Source organism: Camponotus vicinus, unplaced genomic scaffold (assembly GCF_025532165.1).
Source record: "Camponotus vicinus isolate PSW18456_S1 unplaced genomic scaffold, iyCamVici1.0 SCAF_3, whole genome shotgun sequence".
Lineage (NCBI taxonomy): Eukaryota > Metazoa > Arthropoda > Insecta > Hymenoptera > Formicidae > Camponotus > Camponotus vicinus.
The window spans coordinates 16,478,172-16,502,896 of record NW_028141967.1 but is presented as its reverse complement, the minus strand read 5'-3'; the positions used below and the strand labels follow the sequence as shown (position 1 = coordinate 16,502,896).

The 24,725-nt window shown below is 29.8% G+C and overlaps 1 protein-coding gene across 5 annotated transcripts in view; it reads right to left on the bottom strand.

Annotated features, from left to right (window-relative positions):
- The window catches only part of LOC145967763 (metabotropic glutamate receptor 8), a 119,637-nt gene that overhangs the window by 30,873 nt on the left and 64,039 nt on the right, over positions 1 to 24,725 (bottom strand). For all 5 annotated transcript variants that reach the window (XM_083092693.1, XM_083092697.1, XM_083092694.1 and 2 more), the window contains 3 exons: positions 19,788 to 19,919; positions 12,827 to 13,006; positions 6,500 to 6,669 (listed from right to left, as the gene is read on the bottom strand). In XM_083092693.1, the coding sequence (XP_082948819.1) occupies positions 6,500 to 6,669; positions 12,827 to 13,006; positions 19,788 to 19,919 (482 nt within the window). The remainder of the gene's footprint in view (positions 1 to 6,499; positions 6,670 to 12,826; positions 13,007 to 19,787; positions 19,920 to 24,725) is intronic.

Below are 24,725 nucleotides of genomic sequence, written 5' to 3'. Positions count from 1 at the left end.
TTTGGAAAGCTCTCGAGATGAGCTACAAGAATGTACAAAAATATATAGGATGTTCCATTTAAAAAAATTGAAGTGACCTTCACGTGACCTTCAAATGACTCTTCAAGGTCAAGCCAATGATACCATCTTATGGCCCCCTCGAAACCATACAACTTTTGTCTAAAACATTTTTCTCTATCTTGCTTATTTTTCGAGTTATTTGGCTGCCTAAGTTAAAATGGGTCACCCTGTATATAATTTTTAATATCTCTTTGAAGATTTATTATAAATCAATGCTTCACTGAAATAGAGTTTGTTCCTCTTTTCTCAAAGGATCAAGTGTACTTGTATTTAGGAGACACATTCGAATAGTATATCTCTCCTATACAGTTACTAGATCTGTATACGACCCACTACAGTTTCAAGCATTGCTTGTTACGTGCCGAGATGCTTGATATGCGAATATATGGATATATGTTACATATGAATATCTTTAAGATATATGTTACGTATAAATGTCTATAAAATTTCCATTTCTATGCTCATAAAATATAATTTACGATAAAATATTAAAATGTACTGAAAGGTGCTAATAATTAAAATTCAAATTATTATCTAAAATGAGTTCATACAATTTCAAATAAATAAATAAAAAAAAGCACATATAGAACATCTCTTTCATGAATCATCAAATATATTTGATAATAATTATCTTTTCGTATCTTCAAGATAAATAGGCAATTAATTCTTCTTCTACGTATTTTCTCGAAATTGTAAGTTAATCTTATGCGGATTTTCCAGCATTTTTCGATATTAAAGTGGAGTACTTCGTAAGTAATCCGTAACGAATATATCTTTGTTCCCTTTTCTTATATTTTCAATCCGTTCCACTTGTTCTTGATGAAAATTAGCTTTCCTCTCTAGTTCTTTTGTGTCAACTGCACGGCTTGCACTGCGTTTTATCATAAATGTTTCTTGCATATCACGTAATCAGCAAGACATCCATTATTTTGCTGTTATCGACGCTCGTGAGAAATGCACTCTTGCAGCTGTCCGTCCCAGCTGTTCGGTATTTAATACGGTGCCTGTTTCTCTTTGCATTCAAAGCGACCAGAGGAATTGCACGCTGAATATCAGACTGTTTTGGATTTATTCCTTTTTACAGTATGAACGCGCAGTCTTCTCAAAGCGCAATGCTGCGGCGAAAGACGTTGTGAGTTTTCCTTCCAGATATTAAAAACATCAGAAAATTTCGCGAAACTATTGTCGCGTAAAGAACTCGGGAAAGTCTTGCGGAGATTAATAACGGCGTCAGAAATTTGAACGAGGAAGAATGTCATCATATTTTTAAATAAAAGTAGAGAGACATATTTAAAATACGTGTTTGCTATATTTCTAGAATGGCAATACTTTTGAGAAACACAAGATTTACGCATTCATTAAACAGCCACATTGCTAACAATTAAATGCAAACAAAGGAATAAATATGTAAATAATAATAAGAATTATAATTATATGATAACTGGAGGCTAATACTTTTGAAGATTATAAATGATAACAATAACAAATATAACTAAAGCCAATGTTTTTATATTAAAAATTAATATTTCACACTTTTCTTATGCAAAATTATATTAACTGCGAATTGCTTAAGTATTTAAAGCAAACATATGTATTATTTATATATGTATAGTTAACAAAATGAGAATAGGAGGAAAAGTCCGGTAATAGATGTCACGTAATACGGTTATCTGTGATCGATTAAAAACCGAAACGAGAGCAGAGTTGTTATCATCTCGCCGCGGGAATAACTCGTTAACGCGCTAATTCCGTATTTTCGTTCCCGCTGGGGAGAAACGGTAGCATCATTCATTTGTATGCATTTTAAAATTCGAAAGCACAAAAGTATGATGCAAAATTTTTATGTTACGTTACTTTAAATTGCGTTTGTCAGCTTTCATGAAAAGCATGCAAAAAAATATATTCCAAGTTTTCTCATATTTAGAGGGTTTTAAATCAATTTAAAATTTTGCAAAAATTATGTTAAATATGGGTGAAATAAACGTAAAAAATCTTTAAGAAATCCGAAACTATAAATAAATTTGCAATTAAATCTCACACAAATTATAATTTTAAATGTATATTAATATTAATGTTAATATTAATGTTATTTGAGAATTAAATAAAAGTGAGATTTTTCTATCTTTATTCACGTCACTGTAAAGTTTTATTTGAGGAAACTCCTAACATTTTTTATTGCCTATAACTCGAAAGCTATTGGTATTTCGCCAAAAATGTTAAATTAGTTTTATATGACCGAGACGATTGCCGTAATTTATCTTTATAGACGCAATGTGAAATTATATCGAGCAACAAAAAAGTTGCAATGTTCTTTGGAAATTTTCCAAATTCTGCTACAATAGTCGTATCTATATAATATATAATTCTTAAGATATATACAAAAAACTTTATGCTTGCATTACATGCTTATATTACGTGTAATATATAATATATATGGAAGAATTTCAATATGAAAACATAATATGAAAAAGTTTACATTTCTAGACGTTTGTCCCAATGATTTATACCTATCATCTTCTTTAATGCTTTAAATTATCTGCATATAATAAATATCATATTTGTTTTCTTCAAATTCTTTAAAATAATGAAAATTAATTTTATATAATTATTCTTTGTGTATATACGTGCCTAACACATACTAGTTTCAACATTGTAATATTTTTAATGTGTTATTATATCACATTTTGGAAATTTGATATAGTTAAAAAAAAATTAAATTTCATAAGTAATTTTAATTACACGGAACTAAATTTATTACAATGAAATATTACAAAATAATATTTATTACTATAAAATACAAACTGGAAAGATTTTATGCATTTTTTACTTGTGATAATTCTAAGGATAGGATACGATTTTATGTATTTTTTCAGTTGCAATAATTCTACGATAGAGGATACGATGTAACTTATTATATTTGCAAGATAAATATATATGAGATCGAGTAATCACGAAACTTGAACATGAAACTTGACTAATGAAGCTTCCGTTGGCTAGAAACGCGGAATATTTTAGCTGGAATAATGAACGCAGCGGGAGTAAAAAAGATTTTCAATGCATGCTATAAGCAGACTATGTACTTTTTCTTCCCTGCACTTTCTCGCTTTAGCCGTCTATTGTTAAAGCCACTGAATCGAGCGTAGTCTGGCTGTTTCAGCAATAATATATGGCGAGAAAATGTCCGGTCGCAGTCGCGTTGCGGCAAATCGCTATGTTTAGTATGTCTTCAACAATTTCTCTCGCGTTTTGCTTGCTCTCTAATATTTGCTCAGCCGTTGTAAGCCGTTTGGTACCTTCAAAGAGCTTCAACGGCCATTTGCGACATCGCGAGAAACTTTCGAATAACACTCTATGTTAAAGTACATTCTACGGTCAAACAGGCAACTTCCGAAAGAAGATCAAGAGTCTTCAGAGAATAAATAGTAGTATTCTTGGCTGCAGCAGGCTGCTGCTCGGCTGCAGAGACCAATCTGGTTCCGATTTTCCTCGATGACAGCTGCGATGATGAACAGCGTGATCTCCTCGGAGAGCCAAAACCGCATGTACTTCTCGTACAGTTGCACGTGATATAACACTGACGTATAACATGGACGAATACACATCGAGGAAACGTGCTTTATATATAGATATAGTGTATGAAGCTTTTATGTGATAAAATTCCTTATTTAAAGAAAAGCAGAAAGATACAAGAAGTCATTTCACACTATGATCTCTGTATTAGTCGTGCGAAATTAAAACGTTTAGCATTTTCAAGAAATGATAGTTGTGCTATTAATTTCTTTCGCTGTCATAAAAATTTCTATTAAAGTCTTGTTTCATTATATAAACATGCGCTTAATGAATCGATTAACGTAATACTGGTATAAATGATTAATAAGAAATAGTATATTTTTATATTTAATATTTAATGTGATAGATGATTAGTATATTTTTATATTTAATATTTAATGACTTTTCTTTATAAATAGGTCAATTTAACAATTTTTGCATGACATAAAATTCCTTGAACAAATGTGTTTTTACATTTCTTTTCTTTTCTAGGAAAAAGAATGATAAAGTAGATTTTTAGATATTTTCATAAAATTGCGTTACAAGTGCTTTTAAAAATTCTTTTGTTTCTCGAAATGAAGAGACGTAATATGCTTGAATCTATTGTTCCGCGCGTTCAACAGTTCAATTAATTCCAAGTATAAATAGCATATCGACGATCAAAAGTTGAAAGCCAGTTGGAAATTACGATAATAGAAGAACGCTTTTTTTCACAACAAAATTTTGTAACGCAAATACTATCTCGAAAAACATTAGCATTCTTACATCGTAAATTATAATAATTACGTCCGTCATCTCATCTGCACAACTGTCATTGAATAATTAACTAAGATAAATTTTGCATTTGCGTGCGCGCTTATCAAGCACACCGAAACGCTCGATATAATTATAATCATAACTAGCAATAATACGTTACTTAAGCCTGCGGTCACTTCTATAATAAATGATTTTCCATTGGGATTTGACTGAACACGAGTAAGGGATTTCGAATGAAATGTGATACATGCATGTGTGTGTGTGTGTGTGAAAGCACATATTCTATCGCGATATTTTGCTATGGTAGCATATATGATTAATAATGCGGTTTTCCGATGATCTCTTGTGTTCGATGATTCAATTTTACGCTGGATCGTTTTATTCCATTATGGTAATTATTAATTGCAAGGAAATGAGAGCCGCAAAAGTGAAGTAGCAAAAGACTAATAATTTTCATTGAACTTGTATAATAATAATCGTATGTATTCAAAATGTACGGGTCAATCCGTTTAATTGAATGAGCATACACTTTTGTTAAAAAATATTAACAATATATCACAAAACTAATTGCATTGCCTTCAAAAATCATTAATCACTTCGTTAATTTTTCGAAACTCGCGGCAAAAACTGTAAGAGATAAATTTGAAAAAAATGCATTGCACAAAAATAATCAAATAACGACAATATATGATATATCTTCATTATTATATTATCAATATAATAATAAAGAGATAACTTTTATTATCAGATATAACAATGTGCAAAGCAAATGAAAATTTATTTTCAAATAATTTCATTTATTGTAGTTAATTGTTGTGTTAATTGTTGTGTTGTAGTAATTTTTTTTTCATTTATTGTAGTTTTTAAGCAAAAAGTGGAAAAAATATTCAAAAATAATAATAATTTGTTTCCCAACGATTATTATCGTTCATTTTAATGCGGATTATTTAATGGTGGCGTCACTGCTTTTTATTGAACTGTAAAGTTCGAATTTTTCGAATTACAAGCGCGCGAGCGAGTTGATCTTCATTCACGCTTTGACCGCTCCTAAAAACCGGCAAATATCAACTTCATAAAGCGCGAGATTAATTGTCATTCTATTATCTCGTTCGCTTGGTTACATTTCGATCCGCTCACAGTTCACTAAAATGTACGCTGGTTTAAAAAGACCAGCTCTTTATTGTCTGAACAAAGGTCTGAGTATTAAATTCTAATCCTTAGCTTTTTCTCTCTTTAGAAAATAATAAATGAACCCTTTTAAGTAATAAGCTTTAGCTCGAAAAAAATTATAAAAAGGAAAAAATCTGTTTATTATGGAAATATATACGTGGAGAGGGAGAATAATATTAAACTGCTTTGATAAGATATGATATTTTTCATCCGCTCATCTTTCAAAATTTTTCGTAACTAAAAATATTTTATAATTTTTTTTTATCTTCCTTCACCATTTATTCAATTACACGATTCTACTATAATTATGTAAAAGACGGATAAGCTCGTTTGATGTTGCACGTTCTGTCGTTGTCATGACGCTTAGCAGCTGTAATTAGCTTAGAATGTCAGACACAAACGCGATAAGAGCACGTACGTTTAAACAGCCTGTTTCTAATTGCGAGCGTTGATTTCCGATACTGTTTCTGCTATTAGATCTCTAAGATAATTGAAAATTACGCCTCCCTCCCTGTTAACCATTGATACATGTACTACCTGCTATTCTAGTTTGAGATTTTGAGGTGAATTTTATTGCTTGTCAGTATTTTTACTATTTAATTTATGCATCATCGGTATTAAACTGATAATAAAACGATATTGATTGCTTAAGAAGAATTAATATTAAAATTTTTTATTTTATTAAATTGATAATATTTTCTTATCTCTATTCCTTTTAATTGTAATTCAATAATTATATCAAATTCCATATTATTATTTATGTGAAAAATTGTTTTTTAGCTAAAAAATATTGCGTTTTCAAATCTGAATATATATTAAATAATTTTTTTAAAATAAATAAATAAATAAATATATATATATATATATATATATATATATATATATATGTGTATGTACGTGTATATCTGTATATTTTATATAACGACGATCGCATTTAAATGTAAAGAAAGCAAACTTATGTTACCTTATGTTATCCTCGTCGACGAATATTATGACCCCTCTGGCATTATGCTTCGAGCTCAGTCGTTCGATTATTCTATCGAAATCTTCGATCTTAGCATTTCTCAGGATCTTCTCGCTGACTGCGACACAGATGTTGTATTCACCCGCAAGAGCAATGAAACTGGCAATGCCCTGAAAATAGAATTTCAGCCGCAAATAAATTGTCCGTCTACCCAATGAAAAATCGAATTTCGACGATAACGCGCCAGTCTGTTTTCTTGGTAAACAATTGGAATATACGTACAATAAAGAACGCTTGAAGGGGCGCATTTATATTTGCATACTTATTTAATGTTGACGATAAATTTTCAAAATTTGTATAAAATATCGTGGCTATTGTTTGGGGTAACCAAAGAAAATGTATGATATAGCCTTCTTCCGGAAAATTAAATCTTACATTTTTACAGTAAAAATTTATTTGGCTGTATTTTTATTGGAGAGAATATTTTACGTTAAATAAACAAATCTTGAATCAAACTTTAGATATTATTAATCAATACTCAAATAATTAAATTTCGATTAAAATTTGAGACAAATCAAATTTAGGTGTTTGCAATAGTTGTAATTAACTGATTTAACCGAATTACAAATAATTTAAAAATAAATTTGTGGTAATTAAAAACAAATTTAATATTGCAAAATAAAGTTTAGAGATTTAATTAACAATTTTAACATTATGTGAATGTTTTTATCTACACAATCGCTATTATTATAAAATATAATGAACATCGGAATGAATTGTGCATCCATCTCTCGTGTTTTCTCGCCATACAATATATGTATAAATAAATACATCGACGCGGCTCATCTGTCTTCACGATAACACCCGGCGTTTCGTGATATATTCTTGCTTGTATATGGAGGCGAGGAACCTGCGCGGAAAGAAAAGACGTCGAAGAATAATGCGGAATGCAACCCGAGTTGCAACCGCAGATGTTATCGACATGTTTCACGTAATAAAAATTGTCACGATTTATTACGGTATGCCAGATGAAATAATATATCCGTGTACTCTGCAATGATATTCGATCACGTTATAACGATTACATAGCAGAGTGATTCCCATATTTCCGCGATTTTGCAAATCGAGCAAATTTAATTTCATTCATTAATAATGACAATACTATATTCTCTCTCTGATTGAAAATGCGGCAGAATTGATTACACAAATCCCGATGATTCAAATTGCCTGTTACCATCGGAGTCATTTGTAATCTGGATTTTTTCATAAAAGAAAAAATATTTCGAAAATATATTTCGAAAATATTTATTTGTATATTAAATAAATATACACATTATATATAAAATTATACATTATATGTAAAAAATGTTTGTTTATATTTTATTTAGTTCCACATTATAAATTTTTTTACATTTTATTTAATTAAAATTTTTTATTTTTATTATTATTACAAGAAATGCATATTGCTTATTTTTCTTCAGTCCAATTTAAAGTTAAATTTTCGTGAATTAGTACATTTTTTGATGAATTAATGAACATTTAATTATACATATCTATATAGTTTGTTTTTAAAGAACCGTTTTTTTAAATATATTTTATATAATTTATCAAAATATTTACGTCACATAGTATTAAATTATATATCTTACTTTTATATATTAAATATCTTAATAATTAAATTTCAAAAAATAAATCTTAAAATACTCCAATGTATATTACTCATCGAATTTTTTGACTAGTATTATTCGACGTAATTATAACGAATAAGAGACAAGCTCTTATTTCTTTGATAATACCCAGAACTAATTTTCTATAGGATTAGGACTCTTCTTTTTTATTGTCTATTGTAAGAACAACTAAATAAGAAAGAGGAATTGATAAGAATGCCCGCTGTGAAAGAAAAAGTTACAATTGTGTTAAAGTAAACTCTATTTCAAATTGCACGACAAAATTGTTCCACGGTTCATTTACGCTCATGTAAAATTTCTTTCATTTTTAATGACTTAAAAACTACTAATATTTCAACATTTTTACCGAGAGGAACGTTAAATTCAAATTTTTCAAAAAATGTAACTTTAAAATATTCCCTCACATACATATAAAATGTAACTTTATTCCCTGACACATACACAAGCATGTAAGTTAGAAATAATATTATGTATAATTGCAAAGTTGAGCAAATTCAACTAATTTTTTTATGATACAAAAAAAAGAAATCTAGGAATAAAAAAATTAAATTATTATTATTAAATATTTAAATTTTCTGTTACTGAGAATACAAAGAATGCAAAAGAGAAAAAAAATTTAAAAATAGCATTCCGAGAGAATTCAATCAGGGAAACGCAATAGAAAGTTAAAATATTTGAGATACAGAAAAGAGATGCAATACAGAGATGATGTAGATTCGATTGGTACTATAACGAAAAAAACAGTGACAATGAAAAGAAGAGACAAATAACGTAGTTATCCAGGAATAATGAGAATTGCTACAACAAGAAAATGTTGTTTTATCGAGCGATTTACTTAATGAGGCTCACTTCCTTTAACAATTGGTCGCCCGACCTCATTCTTCTTTATTTCTATATACAGGGCGTTTCATTTTAATCCGACCAGTCGAATATCTCGAAAACCAAGCCCGGGAGAGAAAAATATTTCAGACAAAAGTTGTTTGGTTTCGAGGGGGCCATAAGATGGTGACAATGATTTGACCTTGAACAGTCATTTGAAGGTCACATAAAGGTCACCTTAAATTTCTTAAATGGAATACCCTATATATTTTTGCACATTCTTGTAGCTGGCATCAAGAGCTTTCCAAAACACTATAATTAAGTACCTTTTCGTTAAGTACTTTTTGAGTTATGAGGCTTGAAATAATTTCTTAATTCTACATAAACCGTAAAATATCTAGTAAAATATTCATTTTTCGATTATCTTACCTTAATACTTTTACGTACAAAATAATGAGAGGAATCAATTGGTGTAAAGAAAACACATAGTTGTTTTGAAGAAAAAATATGTAATTTGCAATTAACAATTCCATATTTTTTCTTAAAAACAACTGTGTTTTTTTTACACCAATTGATTCCTCTCATTATTTTGTACATAAAAGTATTAAGGTAAGATAATCGAAAAGTGAATATTTTACAAGATATTTTACGGTTTATGTAAAATTAAGAAATTATTTCAACCCTCATAACTCAAAAAGTACTTAACGAAAAGGTACTTAATGATAGTGTTTTGGAAAGCTCTCGAGATAAGCTACAAGAGTGTGCAATAATATATAGAGTGTTCCATTTAAAAAAATTGAAGTGACCTTCACGTGACCTTCAAATGACTCTTCAAGGTCAAACCAATGATACCATCTTATGGCCCCCTCGAAACCAAACAACTTTTGTCTGAAATATTTTTCTCTCCCGGGCTTGGTTTTCGAGATATTCGACTGGTCGGATTAAAATGAAACACCCTGTATAACTCCGATCTTTTTTTTGACCTTTCTGTATATTATAAGCTTCATTATATGTATTTGTGTCTAAGGGACAATCATGAGTTCTTGATCATCTAAAATTACACATAATTTTATCCTTAGACGTTTCTTTAGTAAAAGAGTTTCAGTAGTGATTTTTTTAAGTGGTGATTTTAATATATTAAGGATCGTAGAATATAAATGTAAATAGTTAAAAGTATCCAGAGAAAATGCTATATTGTTGCAGAAGAATCTCATCTCGTAGTCTCCTTCGATCCAGTTTGTATGACGCGCTTTTCGTTCCTTAATTCGCGATATAAATCGTCCTATGCATTTTATCCCGTGCCGTTATAAGGATATTAACGAAGCCACGTTCGTATAATCGCTTTAGGCGAGCTTACGCCTGAAATATGCATCGCATTAGCAACAGCCGCAAATGCACTGCGAGTATAGCATTTGGCGTGAAAAAAACGCTTCATAAATTTCTTTAAAAACCAAAAGGAAATACTTTATTATCCTCTTGATCTCACAGTAAGATCAGATTTAAATATGAGCTTTAGGCGTTTCATAATATAATTTTTTAAATCCACTTCCAAAGAAACCGTTTAAATCTTTCTCTTTCTCTCTCTCTCTCTCTCTCTCTCTCTCATTATTATATAGTTTATTATATATTTCATTATATTATAAACTTGAGAATTTGCTTTACATGTGAATAAATTCTTTTAAAAAGAGTATTTTACATAAATTTTTAAATCTTTCATATTATTATTATATATATAATTTTTTCCTAACATTAGAATGAATTGACGGTTTCGTTGTCAGTATATTTATTACAGAAATGGAATCGCGCGCGCAATAACAAACTTATTCATGCGAAGTAATCGCCGGACTATTGTGATACCTGGTAGAGATTAATTAGGCTGATCACAGGCACTGTTTAATTACTCGGAACGCGATTACCACCATTCCGTCTGGTGTCGTTTCGAAAGCGCGCGCAGCCGGCACAATTCACGACGTTGGCAGATTTGCACGTTTCAAGACGCGGAACACGCTATTGTCATGGACATAATTGTCAGGAACCGACTATTTCGCTGATATAATTGGGCCATAAAATCGTATCTCGATCAATGTTCACGACGCGAATATGAAAAATTCTTACTCGACTTACGTCCCTCAACATAAATTACTGGGGGCATTGCCTCCCAGTTGAGTTACTGCGCGCGCTTGTTAAATTATTATACCTATCCCATTTCTCGAGTAATTTTACGGTAATAATACAAATATTGGAGGAAAATTGCATTTATTTAAATCAGAATTTAAAACTATAGGTAATAGATAATGTAAGCAATAAATGATGAGATTAATTAAAAGAGATCCGAAGATTTAATATTAATACGATTATAATCGTTAACAATGAATTATAAAAGAGTAAAAATGCTAAAGAAAATTTAAATGTTTTTTAAATTATGAATACATTAATATTATCATGATAAAAATTATCTATACGTTTTATGTTATATATTTTAAAATCTTATATCATTTTAAATTAAATGTTAAAATATTCCTTTACTAAAAGCTCTTTTTCAATATATAAATCTATAAATATAAAAATCTATAAAAATTTATATATATAAATCTTATCTTATATAAATTAATATATAATATAATCCTATATAAATAAATATATATAAATTTTATCCTAAACTTTCATATAAGTATTCTTAAATCAACACTTATTAACAGAAAAAAGAATGAATTAAAATTCCCATTGCATTTAACTAATTTCTTTCCACATTTCTATATACATCTTACATAATTTCTTCTACGAAGTTTGCGATTAAAAAACAAAAAATTCAAAGAGCGTAAAAGGAGCCGACCAGAAAGTTTTGCTTTCTGCAATTTTTGTAAGATTGGACTGCTCAGGTAATCTCTTCGCGTGGAATTTCGCGTCGCATACTAATCGCCTAATTTGAGCAGCGGATGGCACTGTAACGTCACGTTTTCTTGCTTGATTGCGCAATTAGTTTCGTCTTCGCTTGTTAACGCGGTCGCACACAACGATTTCATATCATAATTATCATCGTTAAATAACTTTTATTCAACATAATATTAACACGATTGTACAGTGTGATCTAACGAGATAATACAATTAAATATTGCACTGCATTATGCGTATTATGTATTTTATTTTCATTAAAGATAAGATGTTTTATAAGACATTTTATTTTTATTATTTTTTGGCATAATTAAACTTTAGATATTAATATATACATAATATATATGATAAATATCAAAATAATTTGATAAATCATATTTAAAAAATTGATGAATAATATTATAATTGGAGATTCCGAAACTTTATTATAATTTAAAACCTTTAAATCACGAAATTTATGCATATCTCGTAAAAACAAATACATGTTTCTCTTTCTTACACATCAAAATAAGGCAATTATTACAGTCTCTCATATATTATTATCTTGCGTTAATTATGATAAAATTTATTCGTTACGGTATTTAATACGTAATTATCGAATAATCATCGAAGGAATGTTTGCAATTTAGTACATTATAACATTTTTACAATTGTTACCAAGATACAGCTCTTTTTATTAAAATAGTTTTTAAAAATTATGCTGATAATTTAAAAAAAATATATAATACATTTGTAGAAAAAAATTCTAAAATTATTATTTTAAAAGAGAGTAAATTTTTGATACAAGTAATTTGTTGAATACGATAGGGAGTAAACGTCACAATAATTTATATCTTGCATTTATATTATTTTTCTATCTTTGAAGTTAATTTAGCGTGTTAGCTTTTTAATAACGTGTTGGCGTTTTCAAATTAAATTCAATACTCACCTTCTCGCCATACTCGCCTTCCACCGCAACTGTAGAAACATATTTCCATCCGAGTAGATGGATCACCTCGACGATCGCTTGCGCTTGAAAATTGTCGGGTGGTACCACTCTGCTGAAATACTCGAATCGGCTTTTATCCGAGAGTTCTGTACTGGTGGATGCGTAACTTATTTGCGGTATCTGTAATCAGAAAGATAGTCACCATGCAATTAGAGGAGAATTGGAAATATCACTGTGTTTATTTGAAAACGCATAAAAATAATTATGATACGGTAGAGAGAAAACAGAAGAGCAAGTTTCATGTAATATACTTTTCAATTACTGTCTGTATATTATTTATATAAACGTTATTAAAATTTCATATGTTTTATATTATTTATTTAAAAAATGTTCTATTTATTTTGTATTAATGCAATGACTATTATAATAATACTCGTGACAACGGTCGTTGCATTAAATGTAATATTTTTCAAAACTCGCGTATTACAATATCTATTTCAAGTGTAAATCATATAGAACGCAGAGATACAGAGATACAGAGATGCGTGTGTGTATCTCTGTATCTGTGAGGTGAATATCCTGCGTCACTTGATACACGACCCTGTTTCTTGTCGTAAATACGAAGGCAGCTCGTAACTTTACAGCATCTGTGCGCAGGCAGTGCCGCGAATCTAATAATCTGTTGTCTGTTGAAAGTGACTACGTCTCCATCTCTCTCTGGCTTCTTTAGATGCAGCGTAGTAATTCTATTTTTGCACAAAGAGCGTGCTTCGCTTAGACAGTTTCCTGCTGATAGTATTGTTCTTTAGCCGGATGTTATTGACATTATCATGCGTCCTTGTCGGGCCTATAGCGCCCATATATGCACGAAGATTGACAATAGCACGTGAAAGCCGCACCCGTATTATCGCCTCCCATATTAATTTGCATCCATTTGTTTCGATGGTTGCCGAGACCATTGACGTGACGTAAATTACGAGTTACGAATGATCGATCGAGACTTCATTACAGGTTAGGTCATCAATACATAAATCATAGGAATGAAAGAAAAAAAGTGGCGTAGAGAGATCAGAAAATTTTCACATTCCGAATCGATCGAAGACAAAAATCTACTAATAATTAAAGCGGAATTGTATTTTTATTTGATTAATAATATTTTATTTTATTTTTATTTTTTATTAATAATATTTTATTTAATTAATAATATTAACTTATATTGTGATTGAGTAATAAATACATATAATTATTATTCATTAAATACCGCTACATTTCCCTAGTTTAATTTGTAATAATATGACTTTTGCAAAAAAATAAAATTGTAATATAAATGTAATTATATGTGTAATAAATAATCATATATATGCATATATACATACACACACACATGTAAAAATATATATTATAAAAAATATATATATATTTTTTTCCAAGAAACAAAAAGATATAAATTTGTAAAACAGAAATTGTTTTTCTCTACGTAATTTAAATTTAAATTATAATAAATGTATTGAAATTATATTGGACGTATGTATACATACACTGATTTTACATGAATAATCTTAAAAAATAACGCGATATAAAGTAATTGCGTGAATATTGGAATATGCATTTCAATGTTTTAATAAATTAACTTTTAAAATTAAGATTCCCTCCCTTTTTCTCTTTCAGTCTATTAAAGTGATGATAAAGTGCAATTAAAACTCCTTTGATATTGATAACTTTTCTCTCTCATTTCTAAAGCTAAAATTAAAACTCGAAACATTTTTTTAATTGCATATAATTAGAAAATATGTAATTAGACATTTTTATATTTTAATTCGAAAATATCTAGATTATATCTGAGATTGTATTTAACAAATTGTTAATTCATATTTTATAAAAAAAATTATTAATATTTTATAATTTTAATATTTTGTACAAAACATTAAATGCGATATAAATGATACACGCTCTTAAGCTTAAAACGTTCCTCTATATCCTTGTCATATTATCATTGTTACAAAAGATTAACGTATTTTAATCTGTGAAGATTTCCTGTTTATATGCTGAAACATTTAATCGGAATCAATAGTTAATTATTGTTTCGAGAGAAAGAGAAAGAAAGAGAGAGATCAAATTATAACATCCAATACAGCAACGATAATTGCACTCTCGGCGTATATTTAGCGCAAAATGTGACTGTTCATTTTCTTTTATTTGGTATGCAGATTATTTCGTATTGTGTGTGTTTTGTGCCGAAAAAAATTCAATGACCGTCATTTGCAACTAAATGTCACAGATATTTGAATTCGTCGATTTAGTAATTATCTAATAATTATACGTACTAATTAGAAACTTTAATTAGGAATCCAAAATCAATGAAAATAGTTTGATGTTACAAACGGTTTGTAGATACCTAATTACTAATCGGTAGCAATTAAATCCCTATTCGATCACGCTCATTGCTTCATTTCATAAGCCATTTGGTACGTCATTTGCACGAGGCTATAATTTCCATAATAGAGATTTCTATAAAATGGAATTCATATGGTACGCCGCTACGAATATTAACGCCTTTATTTTTCAGAAAACATATTGTAATTCATTGTCGCTTGTAGTTTTGGTTTGCTTGCTATACACATCATAGATTTCTCTTTTATTTGAAGGAAAATGAGTTCATTGAATGATTGAGTTTTGATATCCTCTGATAAATGTGGTCAATTATATGTTATGATCGAGTTTAAACCTAAACCAATAATTACAAACGCGTGGTTAATAATTCTATGTAAATTATTCATTAACTCTCCCTCTCTCCCTCTCTCTCTCTCTCTCTCTCTCTCTCTCTCTCTCTCTCTTTCACTCACTCACTCACTCATTCACTCACTCTCTCTCTCTCTCTCTCTCTCTCTCTCTCTCTCTCTCTCTCTCTCTCTCTCTCTCTCCTTAGGAATAATTTACAGTTTAATTGATTTTGAACTCAATTAACGTTTTGTCTCTCCACACTGCGGTTGCAACTGTGTGTCATGGTCAAAGCTCCAAACGCAAATGCCTGCACAAATAATCTAATTATCAGAATTATCAAAATAATTCAATTTTCCAAGAAATGTCAACTATATATTATAAGGAATTTTTTATATTAATAAGTAGAAAAAATATTCAGAGATTTCTAAATATCTATTAATATCTATTAATATTAAATATATTTGATGTAGGAGGAAGAAAATTCCTGCACACTAATTAGTTTCATAGTAAAATATTAACTTTCTGTGAAATTGAAACGCGCGACTTCGCTTTTCTTAGTTCGCGATATTTGAATTTGTGTAAAATATTAATTATTAAGTAACTAAGAAATGATAATTTCAATTACAACAACTTAAAATACCTATTACCAATTCTGCATGTATTAATAAATAATTTATGTTTGAAGAACATTCAAATTTCTAAAGTGCTTAACATAAATCTTCTCAGATCACTCGTTTAAAGTTTCTTTATTCGCTAACTAAATTGCTATTAATATTCTCGGCGTCTTTTTTTTTCGAACGATTTTTAACATTTCCGATAAAGTGGTGCAATAAATGGGTCGTTGAAATTCCAATGAGCGCCAATTGCAATTTGCGAAACGATGCACAGTTTGCTTTCAGAATAGATCCAAGTACTTAAAGCCGCCAAAGAAAAGAATCAAAATGAATGAATTTATGGGTGACTGATCTAATAAATAAAGCGTATAATGGAACGAGTTGTTATGTATGTAATTAACCACCAAATTGCTTATAATAGCTTTTCATCATTAAAACAATAACGAACAATGATGTAGAATGAAAAATTATGATCTCATGCAAAATAATGTAATATTTTTGAAATTAAATAATTTTAAAAAGTCGGGAAAGTACAATATAAATTAAAAAAATATATATATTATCATATATATATAACATATAAAATAAGTCAAATAATTGGAACAATCACATATTTATTCGGAATATTATGGGGAACTTTTATAATAAAACTAGTTTAAACTTTTTAATTATCGAAATATCGAAGAGAAAGAAAGTCCAGTAACTATAACTATTTTTATAAAATTTTAATTTATATGCGTTAGAACGTCATTGAGATATATAATACTAAAAATAATGAGATTGTAGAAAAAGCTGGTATATTTTTAAAGTTTAAAAAAAATAGTTTTATGTACGTAAAGCAATTTAGAAGAGAGTTTTCTCTTCTCGAATACTATTTTCATCATTCTATTCATTCCATAAAATAACAATAGAATAATTGTTATTAATATCGCTGTGTCACTATATCGTTTTATATGTATCTAATTCATTGGATTTAAATTTGTTTTGCCCTTCATTATATTGATGGATTTTTAAATTTGCTCTTTACTACGCGTAGTTGACGTAATACGAATATATACGAGGCACAAAGGGTTAATTGCGTCCTGTGGCATACAAAGGAAAAGCATCGCATAACTATTGAATGCAACGAGCGGCTTCATACAAGGAATCCCAACGAACGAGTTACGTTTACTATGTAAATTGAATGCAACGGGCGTGTGAAAGTCTACGACACGGCAAAGATTAACTCAAGTTAAATAACGAGTAAAATAACACTGCCATTCTTTTGGCGCGTTTAAACAATATCAATATTTCATCGACATTACAATAAATTTTAATTATAAAGTTTGCAAATTTGGATACTATAATATGACATAGCAATATTTTATGAACTTGGTATATTTGATTTTATTGTTTATTGATGAATGTGTGTTGCAATATTAATGTTGCACAACGGAATATAAAATCGAAATTAAATTGAATACACACAGACCATTATACCTTTTTGCACTATATTTGTCAATTTGTGTATGTACATTTAATAAATATTATTAATTTGATTTCAGTACTTATTGATATAGCTCTAGAAAATTTGAAAAACTCTATTGTTATTTATACTTTATTGTAATTTCATTTTAGAATTTAGGTTTTTTAAATATGACGCGAATAAATATGACAAAAAACATTCAAGAAAGTGAGAATAATTTTATTCTGTCAATGATAAGTAACAGAATTTTAATAATAAAAGAATATTTAGATATGCTAAATCAGACAGCACAGTTAGATATTTTCGGAGTATCTCCTACATTTACATAGAAAATTTCTTCGAGTAAAATCGGAAACCAAGGAGAAAATCGCGGAAACACATTTCGCAAATGTCTTTGCCGCAGTGAAAACACGTCGGCAGAAAGTGAACTGAAAAGAGTACTTGGCTTCCGCCGATAAACAGAAAGAGAAGTAGTTTTCAAATTCAAGTGGGTCGTTATAAAATAATGAGACGAGCGATAAAAGTGTACATGAAATAAAATCCGTGCTTCATTCAGCATAACTCGTAGCAGTGCACATTCCGTGTCTTCTTATCAGATATCTTTTCATCTGCATTGATGATACTTAAAACATTTATGCGTGACTAGTCTTAAAAACCCTAGTCTCTTCGTATAAAAAGCGTCGATTTAAACTATATGTTATATAGATACAGTTAATCAAAAGACACAAATAAATAAAAAAAAAAAAATATATATATATATATATATATATATATATATATGTATATGTGTGCTTTAAGAAATTTTATTTTATTTATTTGTGTCTTTTGATTAATTGTATCTATATAACATATATATATATATATATATATATATATATATATATATATATATATATATATATATATATATAATTAAAGATTTATTTTTCTATATTGTAGTAATATATGTATAATGAAATATAAATTTTAAATTACTGTATGGTAGTTATATAATGCTATATATATTCCAGTATTGTGGATTATCCAATAACGGAAAATATGAGATGTAATCGGCCGTATTTCGACAAAACCCGCGACATTCGCGAGATTCATTCACGCGTTCAACATCGATGACATCGACGAATCGATAACGGCAGAAGCTTCTTTGGCGCAAGTCGATTTTCGCGCGGATCACCGGATTCCTTTCAGTAAACTCATGCTACGCGACGTCTTTTTGAAGACGTTATGAACGCCTGAGGTCTTATCCGTGATAGAGCGTGATAGGGACGAAAACGATGCGGCGAGAGTGGCTCTTCCTGGCTTAAGCCTCACGGATGGATGACTTTGATTGATTGTTGCGCTGTCGTTACTGGTCACGAAGTTTCGGCAATGCCACCCCATTCATGAAAAAGCCTTCGAAATTGCTCGTTCGTTGTTGCCATCTCATTGTATTTCCCTTTCTCTCTTTCACTCTCTTTCTTTATCAAATTCACTCTTTGTAACTTTCAAAGGGAGCTACGAATTCACTCTAAGGACTTGTCGATACATGTATAAGATCGGTACTTTTTAAGAAGCTACTTCTCGAATCGACTAGTTTTCGCCTCTCAATAGGGATGGACTCACATCGCATAACAACATCTCAAATCGCACGAATAAAAACCGAAATAACAAAACATCCCTTTAGATACCTTTAGAAAAATTTTTTTTTAAATATTTTTTATTTTATTTTTTATGTAACATGGTCTGGTTTTTTTATAAATGCAATATAAAATCGTCGATGCACTAAAAATGATGTGTACAAGAGATATGCATTTATGTATGTATCATACGTTATAGTTTAAAATTGAATAAATTATTATTCTATATTAATGCAACATCTTTGTATCTATATTCTGTTGTAACTTATATAACTTAAACAAACTATATGATTATATATATTTTATACATGATCTTATATAAATCCATTTTTTATTGGGTATATATATAATATTTCCACATATGTTTGCAATAATAACAAAATCTTTGTCTCTTTCTTTCTTTGCACATTTTTAAAAATATTTCTTGATTAAAAAAGAAATAAATTAAGTACATAAAAACAAGATTTAAGATAAGAATAAAATCTGTATCGATCAATTTGTGAAACACTTCGTACACATAAAATAGTTAAGATGACTATAGTTACCTTGAAAAGCCGCAAGATATTGGCGACCATGATGGAGACCACGCTGAATGCGGCGCCTATTACGCCTGACACCGGCTTATGAGGAACGTAAGTTGGCTTCTTGCCGTTTTCACACTTGTACTCCGATATGTCCTGAAATACAGAGAAAATAGAGATATTTTATCTGTTCTATAATATATATATACAGGGTGTCCCGAAACTAACGCTTGATATTTTAAAGGCAGATTCTCCGGCCAATTTAAAAACGATTTTTCCTCAGCGAAAATGTCGAGGGAGGTCATTATTTTTTGCATATTCCCAATTTTTGTCATCATGTATCTTTCTAACTAAGCTTTAAATTAAAATTCTATTAAAGTAAACTCTACCTAAAATTAACTAAAGAATGTGACTTTATTAATATTTTATTCCCATAAGCCTTAGTTTGCGAAAAACCCTTTATTTTCAATCGTTTATAACTCGAAAACTATTAGTGCCGCGACATTTTCGTTGAGGAAAAATCGTTTTTAAATTGGCCAGAGAATCTGCCTTTAAAATATCAAGCGTTAGTTTCGGGACACCCTGTATATATGTATATATATGTGTGTGTGTGTGTGTGTGTGTGTATATATATATATATATATATATATATATATATATATTTGAAAAACATTTTTATTTCTTTTTATCAATTTTTATCAAAACACACATTTTAAAATCTTGCCCGACAATTTTGAACGAAATCAAAATGTAATTTCCACAATAATACATTTGTATTTCCACCTAGGCATTTTATTTGCAAACCACGTCCACCCACGATCATCCCCAAAACCTCAATATCTAATATTCATGTTTTTTCGATTAGAGTCGAATATATCGTGCGAGCAATATCGAAAAAAATTCTGGATATCTCTTTATATTGTCGTGTGGAGAAAGAAACGAAATATGTTTTACCAGGAAATTAAAGGATTAATACTTTTCTGCTTGTGAGAAAAAGGAAAGGGGGAGTAAAGTAATCCTATTTTGGTAGAAAATAGAAAATTATTTTAAACTTGACAAATCTTTGTCTATTTAATGGAGAAAACTTGTCGCACTAAAATTCCATATATTTTCTACTTTGTTTCTCTTCCATTCAAACGGAGATTTACGAGTAACTGTCGTAACGAATGAAGTTCGACGGCAAAGTTACCGTTTCGTCGTGTGCGATTCGGTCACGCTCGGTAAAATCCTTCCTACAGACTATAACGTTCTGCGGTTCGCAATTAAGGATTCCTATGCAATTTCAATTTGATATCGAAGCGCATTTACGTCGGACAATTGCACGATTCCATTTCCACCTACGAAATAGTCTATAAACAAATAATTACGAAGACCATTCGCTGATAGAATTAATTTCTTACACCTGGCTTTTATAGCATGGGATAATGACGATAAAGCAGAGTGACACAAAAAAAATCAATTGAAATATAATAATTCGCTAAATCGCGCCATTTTATGATATTTTGTAATTTCACATATCTCTCTTAAAAGAAGCTTATATTTATTTCTTTTTATCGAATATATTCAAGAATGTTGAATGTAAGATACAATATTTCAAGTATTAACGATGATATATCTGTTGTTATTAATATTTAAAAATATTAATAAATTTATTTGAGAGAAAATTTATTAAAAATTATTATAAATATTTTTAAACATTCATAATAAATAAATAAAAACAACTTGTAATGTTTTTAAATTTATGCAAAATTACAAATTTCTCATATTTATTGCAGAAACATGTGCGAACAATTAGTAATAAGTTCAAATGTGAATGTTTAACGCAGATCACAAAAGAAACTCGCACTGCATTATAATTCTACATACAACAACGAAGTGCAACAAGAGTTTAACAGGACCAAACTATCATTATTTAACACGTAGTTTGCACTGCGCGTTATAACAACTAGTACTCGTCCAGTAACGTTTTCAGAACCAATTAGATTCTGCTGAATGTAGCTTTTGAACGGACATACGATTGGACTCGGTGTACTCAGCGTCGACAAACCTCCGTCCTTTTTACAATGGCGGATAACGTCTCTCCACGATCTTATCTTATTATCTTATAATATTATTATCTTAATCTCTTAAATATCCGACTATTTAGCATAAATCGTAGTAAATATATTATGTAAATATATTATATATATTTAATTGTTAAGTCGCTGGAAAATAATTTTGTAAATGTGCAATCTAAGAATTTTGCCAAGAAGAAGATTATTTTGATAAATTTCGATAAATTTATATAATAGAAGCTAATATATAATAGACGCAATTTTTTTTAATTTTGGAAGCTTTTTATTGACGCGAATATTACAAACAGTTCAAATTTTTGGATTTGTCTCTTTATTTTACCAGCTGGACTTTTTAAATTTCTCGCAATATTCGGTGAATGTTTTATCAGCGACATTGTACATGAAATCAATTGTACATCGAAACTAGTTTTCGAGAACAAAATTTACTGTGGCAATTAAATTTGATTGATTTTCGAGTTTATGTGTGTTCGAACAATTTATATTTATACAATTGAGTTTCGCAAATTTAATTCGTAAAATCAGTAAGATTTGTCGTCATGAGATTTTATCATATATTTTAACGTACTTGCGGAAACGCGTATTCGCGGAGACTTGGAGCTTTTGGCGAGAAACTTGAGGATACTATTCCTCGGCACAAGCTCAAGTGATTTAAATATAGCGAAGCAAACGGGCACACGCATTATGTATTTCTATGAGGATATTCTCTCCGCACGGCTGCATAAATCCCGAATGCATCACATTGCCACTTCAGGTTATTTAAATATCGCGTGTGTCTCCAGCGAACTACATATTAATGTAGTTTTTTTCCAGAGATAGCTTGCCCTGTGTACGTACATGTATATATTACCGTAACGGAAACGTTAAGTAGCGTAAAATGTGTCACCATGAGGAGAAAAGGAGAGAACGCATTTATGAATGCATTACGCACACGTTAATCCATAAATAATCCATTTCGCGTTATGAATAAATGCATACTTCATCCACGCGCATTTTATCAATTATTTATGTAATGGTAGTAACATTATTAAAAAATTATCTCGTCGATCAATAAATTTCGCTTATATTACGCTAGAAAATTATGATGTGAAAAATAGCGTAAGTTATTAAATATTAGTTATATTATTATTATCAAAAATAATGACAAGCTGAAATGCATGTGAAATGCATTCGTTAAATAAATTGACGGGTGTAAATCAAAATTCGCGAATATACAGGGTGTTTTAAAAAGGTATGTCAAAAATTTAAAGAGATATTTCTCACACCTGAAGGATGAAAACATGTTATATGGACATAGGTGCGGAAATGCTTATTTCAGGAGTTATGTTGAAAATACTGTTAGCTGTATTACTTACACAAGGAAAAATTTAGGATTAATTATTGTAGACGACAATCGTTCAATTAGGCCTATTTACATTTGGTTTTAATGTGACCTTGAGTGTGTTACAATAAATGTTGAAAATGTTCACTATTTTCCTGAATACAAGCAGTGACACGTCGACGCATCGATTCACGGACACGTTCAAAAATGCCTGGCGTACAGCGGATTGTCTCGCAACCTGCAGTGATACGGTCACGAAGATCTTGAATAACGCACTGTAGCATGTACGATTGTCTTTAAATGTCTCCACAAATAAAAGTCTATCGAATTGAAATCCGGGGAACGTGGAGGCCACAAAGTAAAAGTAAAGGTCCACCCCTTCCTATCCACCGATCACCGTAAGTTTGATTCAGAAAATCACGACTAATACGGCTGAAATGAGGAGGAGCTCCATCATGCATAAAGTACATGTTTTTTCTAATCATCAATTCATTTTCAACATTTATTGTAACATACTCAAGGTCACATTAAAACCAAATGTAAATAAGCCTAATTAAACGATTGTCGTCTACAATAATTAATCCTAAATTTTTCCTTGTGTAAGTAATACAGCTAATAATATTTTCAACATAACTCCTGAAATAAGCATTTCCGCACCTATGTCCATATAACATTTTTTCATCCTTCAGGTGTGAGGAATATCTCCTTAAATTTTTGACATACCTTTTTAGAACACCGTGTATATCATTAAAAATATTAACAATAATTTCATCAGATTCTGAATTCACATATGACCTGCAGTCAAATGTATAAAATAAATATGATATGGAAACGTAGATATGAAAAGAGCAAAAAAAAAATAGGAAAGATATATTAAAACATAATTTATACCTGCCCTGAAACATAAAATATTAAAGCTTGAAGATGAAAATTTTTAATTATTTATATAAAATGTTTTATAAAATGTTTCATATATCAGTATAAAGGTCTAATAAAATTTTTATAGTTCCCTCGTCTATATCACAAAGTGCTTAAGAGTTTCTCAAGTACATAATTTACGATTAATTATTATTATCCATTATCTGTATACGTGTGTGTGTGTGTATGTGTGTGTGTGTGTGTGTGTGTGTGTGTGTCTGTGTTATTCGGATATCAGTTCGACATGATGAACGATCTGTAAGATACAGAAAGCTATCAGTCGACGAAATGTGATGGCTCTTGAATCATGGCATCTTTCCAAAGTATTCGGCATCCTGAGTGAGTTTTGAAGGAGGCTGAAGGAGTCAGAAAAAGAGATCTTTGAATCCATAGATCTTCGTTCAAGGCGGCGCGTTCTTCTAGCGAGATAACTGTTCTCGCTCGAACGTGAGAAATAAATCCAAACATCGGATTTGAGCATACATTATTCACGCTGAGAAAGATGCATCCGATCGAAAGCGGAAGATAGAAAAGATGAATTCGTTTCATCAATGGCAATAAATTAAATTCGCAATACAAACATATATAATCAACAGATTCTATTTAAAACACCTTTGCATTAAAAAATGTGCCTCAAAACGAAGGAATTAA